The sequence below is a fragment of the Diuraphis noxia genome, unplaced genomic scaffold, assembly GCF_037042655.1.
Source record: "Diuraphis noxia isolate RWA-SAM2 unplaced genomic scaffold, SU_Dnox_SAM2 contig0004, whole genome shotgun sequence".
Classification (NCBI taxonomy): Eukaryota; Metazoa; Arthropoda; class Insecta; order Hemiptera; family Aphididae; genus Diuraphis; species Diuraphis noxia.
Genome location: NW_028301714.1, coordinates 39,976,115 through 39,984,070, shown reverse-complemented (window position 1 = coordinate 39,984,070; position 7,956 = coordinate 39,976,115). Strand labels below are relative to the sequence as shown.

Here is a 7,956-nt window from a genome sequence, read left to right as displayed (position 1 = left end):
TTATTAGCATTTGAAGTTCAAATATTGACAAAAATCATGAATATATTTTTTTTTGTGTCTGTCATCACGTTTTGGGGCAGTAAAAGTGCTTCGATTTTTGACTTCAGTACGTTATTCGATCAGAAAGTGAATCTAGTTGGTACTTTGGTAGTCAAAAGTATTCTTTATATTTTTGTAAATAATTGGGATAAACAAACAAAAAATTAAGGGAAAAACGGAAATTGTACGCACAATCAGTTTTCGACAAAATCGATTTTGATTTTTGATGTAACTTTAAAACAAATGACCATTGATACATGAAATTTTCACCGAATGTTTACATAGGTATATTCTAGCTACCGTAAAATTTTCAAAAATGTTTGACTTAAGTTGAACTATTCATAGGTATATGCAATTTTCGATCATTATTAGTTTTTTTTAAATTAATATCGATAAAAATTTATTTTTTGGTTAGAAAATCTTGAAAGTTTAATACAAGGCTCTTAACATATTGTTACAATAGCACTTGAAAAATAAAAATAAATTCATAGATACAATTTTTTTTATAAGCATTCAAATTTTGAATTTTGACAAAATATGTAAAAATCACAAAAATTCGCAAGTTGTTTTAAGCTAGAAATTCATAAAAAAATTCTGTTTAATCTAAGATTTGAAAATTTAATACAAGATTCCTTACAAATTTTTCAATCTTTATCACAAAAAAAATGTCTCCCGGAAATTCAAATTAAATTTTTATTAGCATTTGAATTTCAAATATTGACAAAAATTCGTAAAAACCGTGAATATTTGCAAATTATTTTGTAGTTCAAAATTCATAATATTGTTTGTATTTATATCTAAGGTTATTAAATTTAACACTAAGTTTTCCGTAAGTTTTGTTTCAAATAGCTATAGAGAAAATTTGATGCGTCATTATATAAAAAATGTTTTAAGCGTTTGAGTTTTAAATTTTTATGAAATCGGGTAATGATAACGATTTATCCTCAAACCAGGTATATGATAATACAAAGTATTATGAATTATGATAACTACATGCAATGTTTTTGGGAAAATTGATTAACCATGCCTTATGCAAAATGCGTCTTAATTGAAAAATAAAATATTTGTTTCAAAATAGAATATATGATAATATTTAAATATAATATATCCTAGACTGACAAATCATCTCCGTTCAGAATCGTTTTTCGTATACAATGATAGGTACCTATTATTGCATTCGAATTTAACCTACCCTTTTTAGAGGTCCACCCCGCCACCTAATGTACAGCAGAACGACATCCACTTACCCGCTTTTTTTTATCATTACAGATAATATATAGCTAAACAATCCGTTTAATGTTATTATGTGTTTTGATTATTTTATTCAAGAACTTATTAATTTTATATGGCTATAAAAACATTATACCTACTGTATGGCTACTAAAACTCTAGTACTGATTCATTTTTATTTTAAAATTTTTTATACAAACTTTAATTATTATTGCGTATTATAGTTTGTTTATTTATTTTATTTCAAGAATTCATGAATATTATTATTATTATTCTATATTAATTTTTGAAAGATTGAGTTTTAGAAAATGCTTAAAAATTCGATTGCAATAAATTAGAGTTTGGTTATTTGCCTGCCTAACCTTACGCAACTTCATAATAAATAATAACTGTACAATTTTGAAGAAAATAATAACTCCTGTGTGTATGTATTAGGTAGATACACTATTTTAACAGATATTTATTATATGTATGATAACTAAGTTATAATATATTTTTCATAACCGCTTAGTTCACCACTCAGTGATCAATTCTTTTAGCCTTTAGGTCATAGGGCTTTATAGGTGTACCTACAATGTAATAAGTTAATAAGTACCTATGATATTAGATATGAGATAAAGGTTATAAATAATTATAAATATCTATAATATACATAATTTATCAAAATAAAATATATTTTATTCTAAATTCCTGACTTCTAACGTTGGATTTGGAACAAATTACCATTTACGAATTAAAATTGATCCCTATGAGTTTTGTATATACTGATGTTATCAGTTAAAACGGATATAACAATTAACTAACTAAACAAAAATTGAAAAATGTCGATTATAAACACATACCTATAGGTTATAATTATGAAATTATAATTATTATACGTTTGGCAACCTGAGAAACGACGCAGCGCGTTTATATTATTCGATCTCGCGTATTTCTTAATTTTGCGCTTATAGAAATAAAATATGCGTCAACGATACTTGGAACTTGGGAATATATTTTTCGTGACGTTAAATATTTATTTAAAGCCTAACATAAGATTCAAGCCTCAAAAGAATATGAAAATAAACTTACCTCAAACATCGACTCTTTTTCGGGGTTTTTGTGAAATCCGAGACGTGTATGGGTACACTCCGATACCGATCTAAGAACGCGTCAGATACTTAATTGAAGTCTGAAAATATTATTAATTATGAAATTAAAATTATATGGAATACAGAATATTTTTAGTTCATGTTTGATCTAGTGCTCATTGAAATTATAATTTTAGAATCTTTAATCGACTGCCGCTTCTGATTCTGAAAAGACAATTGCCACAGATTGTATTATAATTTATGTTACGCGAATAGGATAAATCCAAAGATATGTAATATTTATATTTCAATAAAACTTCTATTACCAAGGAGGTTCACGTTTATGAATAATGTTCATTTAAATAATTAAATGTGATACACCAATAACCAAAAAATATTTGTAATTTAAATTTAAATTATAATAATATAATAATATATTATTTTTCTCAGCCTATTTTTGTTTGATTATTGATTACGATTATGCTTCTTTTATGCAGGTATATTATATATCTAAAATAATCCGATTAATGTTTAATTTTTATCATCTCTACCTAGTTATAATGTGTTAATTTATGTTTTTTGAATATTTTATTTAAGGTGCTATTATTTCTTCACTAGTTCACTAACCACAACAAGGTATCTACTAAAACTCGGATACCTACCGGTTCGTTTTTATTTTAATAATGTAAAGATTAATAATTATAATTACTTGTATTAATGTTTATTTATTTTACTTCGATAATTTATAAAAATATTATTCCAATTTATTATTTATTAATTTTTGATATATTGTGTTTTTTTTAGAAAATAAATAATAAATGCAATTTTAATAAATTATTGAATTAGGTACCTACGTAAAATATAAAATAACCTATTCATGAAAAAAACCTAGACATAATTAATTTTTTAAGAAAAACAAAATTTTTCAATCTTATATAAAAAAAAAATGTTTTATCCTAATTAAATAACTTACCATTGTATCAGTACCTACATATTATATTATATCATTATTGTAAATAAGTGTAACTAATGACCTTTGTTGTCGATGTGAATATGCTCATTAAAAAAATATATATATATAAAATTGTTTACCTATAAATCTGTAAAAATTTAATTTAACTTTAAATGGTTTAACTTTTAAGCATTATGAATTAAAAATATAATGTATAAATAGGTAACAATATATTAATCTATGTCAGTTGTTGGCTTATTGTATATATTTTGTATAATATCATATACCCTAATAAATACCGAATGCAATTCATTATATTAATCATTTTCTTATAATTTCTAATGTACAAAACCTTATCAACCATAAATTTTAATTGTATTAAATTATATTAACAGGTATTAAAAATGCAGAATTTAATATTACAAATAAAGTAATATTGGATGGTTAAATACTACACCTTCAGTGATAAGTACATGAATATGAGAACAGTAAGTACCTAATAGGTACTTAGCAGCTACACAGTTGCAATTTTTTACAAGCTATATTATTATTATATTTTTTTAGACGATTTACCATTGAAAACCACACATGACACATTCAAACAAATCAAACAAAATTCCATTGAGCTAGTAGGTGCCAATGGAAACTTAGTGTGATTAAATAACTGACTCTAATAATAAATAAGAATTTTATGTTGATCTCAATGATCTCGTGTTTATATGATCTTTATGTTACAACACAGTTTGTATTCTGTTTACAGATTTAGATAATGAATATTTTGATGATAGTATTAAAGACAAGGACTGGAAGAAAAATAAAAGCTCAGGAACATCATAAGAAAGGTCTAAAATCAGAATTTGATGACATTTTAACTAGAACAAGGTGTCATAGTAAAGATTTTTGTAACAACTTTAATAAAAATAATATCGGTCATATGGTTTTATAGAGAGATATTAAATTAATTAAAGTTATAAAAGAATTCCCTGATAAATTGTTTTTACAACAAATTAAACAACTTATGGGCAAGCAAATTATCAAGAAATTATAGTTTTAAATAAAAATAAAATTATCAAACATACATTACATATGAAATTCGCATTTATTGAAAAGCCTGGAATCTTACAAATAAAAAATATTTAATTTTATCGCGCAAAGCAAAACTTATTCCAGATACTTATTATCATTTTTATAAAAACTTAAAAATATCTGAAATTGATACTACTTATAACAAATACTAATAAAATAATAATAATAATAAAAAACTATGAAGATGGTGATAAATTTATATAATGAAATTAGACTTATTATTTATTTATTTTCAAAGCCTTAGGTAGCATAATATTATTAAACATAAGGCCATGATAATTATAATGAGTAACTTTTTTTTTTACATTGTATTTCAAACAAGTATTACCTATATTATTCAAATTCGTACATAATGTTACAGTCTTGTACTCTTGTTGTTCAAAAGCATTTGATAATTTTATAGTCATTATCAGTTTAGAATATATTTTTTTTTTAATTTGTCATATTATTTGTTACTTTGACACATAAAAATAAGCTTATTGACTACTTAAAGACAAGTAGTATTTTATTTTTTATTTAGTGTTTTATAGTAAATTATTTTTAAAGATATATATATATATATATATATATATATATTATACCTACAACTATTAAATGATTAATTTTCATCCTTATATATATTACCTGTACAATTATAAATTATAACACAACAATTTTAATCAAATTTCAAAAAAACTAACAGTTAATAATATTTTATTATTCATTAATAATTTAAAGTTCAATACTGCCATAATTGGATATATGACACAAAAATAAACATAGCTTAAATTCAATACTGTCATATTTTGGTATGTCTGAAAATCAATTTCTGTATGCAATACAGCCACATATCAAAATATGACAGTCTTGCATTTACTTAAAAAATTGTAAAAGGCCATAATAAGTCTGACTTTTTGGGTTCAAGGGAATATTTTATTATATTTGAAAAAGTCGCAATATAAAGTAGGTATGTTTAAAGTGCCTATTGTAGTTTTTAGTTTCAAATGCATAGGTGAAGAACTCTTTGCAAACATCACCATTGTAAAAGTGTACGAACGTGTACCTCAATTCTTTTATAATATTAAGCCGCAAAAGAATTGGTATTAAAACAAACTTACCTTAAATATCAATTATTTTGGGATTTGTTAGAGTCCGCGACGTGTATGCACTCCGACGCTGAAATGGAAACGCATCAGATACTGCTGAATTGAAGTCTAAAAATAATGTGATTTATGAAAAAAAAGATTAAACGGAAAACAGGATGTTTTTCGTTCATGTCTACTTTGCTATCTAATTGAAATGTTGGAATCTTTAATAGACTGCGTCCTCTGCAACGACTTTGACAATCGCCATGGATTATATTGTACTAAATCAATAAGAGAAATCCATAGATACCTACCTAGGTATTTTTTATAATATTACTTTTGTATCAACGATGCCCTTGTATACAATCTGTTCATTGCAGGGCATCGGGCAATAATGAAATGAGATAACTATACCGAAGTAATGCATAACTTTAAATTAAAATTATGTATAACAACCTTGGTATTATTTTTTTTAAATTTATTTATTTGATTATTGATTAAGAATATTTAAGATGGTGTTTAAATGTTAAAAGCACATGCATATTTTTACTAAAATATATTTCTTTATGAACTATTAAATAAATGTGATTACTGCTTTTTAAAGTTAAAATTAAGTTATACAGTGTACACATTAATTTTCCGTACCGACGGGCGACAGCTAGTTTGTAAAATTCCAAGTCAAAAGTTTTCTCCGAATACGAAACAATAATTAATTAAAAATTTGTTATTTATTATAATTAATTAATTATCTACGGCAAAAGCCACCAATATGCCAAATATGTGCCACCACAATCTCACTAAACACATCTTCGTAGCATAATAATATATTGTTAATCATAAGGTCATGATAATTATAATAAGTAGGGCTAGGGTTTTAAAGCAAATATTTCTTTTTTCATATAGGTAGGAGATAGAAATTTAATTTTTATATAGGTATATAAATTAGACTCACGCTATTCTTATTCCAAATAAACCAATTTATTTTAGCTTTTTTTATTGTTTCTTTCAGTTATTTTAGATGTCGAATTTGTATATTATGTTTATTAATTTATAACTTAAAAATTGTAATATAGGTACCTACTATTGTTTTGAACATTTCCTATGTCGTACGTGTGTAAGACGGAAACAACACATGCAGGTTTGACGTCCTCTAAATAATAAAACTATAGGTACCTATATAGTCATATATAAGCAGGGCCGGCGTTAGGGGTGGGCGCCCTGGGCCAACGCCCAGGGCGCTTGTTAATAGGGGGGCGCTTCAATGATATAATGTTAAAACTTAAAACTGAAAAAAATTTAGTAATATTGTTCTAATATTCTATTCATTCTATTGATTATTATTTTTTATGGTAGGTATAATATGATAACTTAGTCTATAGATGATAAATGATTATTATTATCATTCGCATGACATGCAGGTCTTCGTCATGAAGCACAATGTTTAGCCGATAACCTATGTGAATTTGAATTTCTTATATCACTTGTTGTTTGGTACGATTTACTATTTCAAATCAATGTAGCCAGTAAAGCAATGCAAGGAATCACTATGGAAATAATCACAGCAACATCAATTGTTAAAGGTTGTTTGAATTATATTATTTCTTATCGAAACACAGGATATAGGTATTACCGCAGTTTCATCTACTAAAGACATCGCTGAAACTTTAAATTTGGAACCAAGTTTCAAACCCAAAAGACGTAGACTAACTAAAAGACAATTTCAATATAAAAGCTTAGACAATTATGAACCTACCCTAGAAGAGGAATTTAAAAGAGATTTTTTCTATCGTCTTATAGATACTAGTATAACATCAATACAGTCACGTTTTGAACAGTTGGAAGCGCATAAAAATACATGGGGATTCTTATATAATATTTCTGATTTGCCTGAACATGATACTTTGGTAAACATTATATGGATATACATAATAAATGAAGACCAAAATGATATCAATGGAATAGATTTATGTGTTGAGTTAAAACTATTAAAACTATATTACCAAAAGATGTATCTTCTCCAAAAGCAGTATTGGAATATATGTTACTTTAATACATCTGATCTATTCCCAAACATCTGGATATCCTTAAGAATTTTACCAACAATTCCTATTACTGTTGCCAGTGTTGAGAGAAGTTTTTCAAAATTAAAACTTATTAAAACGTATCTGCGTTCGACATTGGGAAACGAAATGCTGACATCTCTAGCAATTCTTTCTATTGAAAATGAAATAGCTCAAAGGATGGATTTTTCAGAAATTATTAAAAATTTTGCAAAATCAAAAGCAAGAAAAGTTTTTATCAAGGTTTAGAAACTTCTTTTTTTTATTAAAATTAATATAAATAAATAACTAAATGTTAGTTGTAATATGAAATTATTTTTTTTTTATTGTTTTTTTTTTCAATTAAATAATATAATATATGTTTATTTATAAGTAGTACAATAAGCATTAGTGATGTTTTTTAAATATGATTTGTTGACGTAATTAACGAAACTATAAAATCATGGCACTTGAAT

The 7,956-nt window shown here is 25.1% G+C and overlaps 1 protein-coding gene across 1 annotated transcript; it reads left to right on the top strand.

The window, feature by feature from the left end:
* Positions 1-6,972: 6,972 nt before the first annotated feature.
* LOC149056040 (zinc finger MYM-type protein 1-like) lies at positions 6,973-7,750 on the top strand. The gene is made up of 2 exons (XM_089226993.1): positions 6,973-7,014; positions 7,058-7,750. The coding sequence occupies exons 1-2, from the start codon at positions 6,973-6,975 to the stop codon at positions 7,748-7,750; spliced, it is 735 nt and encodes a 244-aa protein (XP_089083119.1).
* Positions 7,751-7,956: the final 206 nt, after the last annotated feature.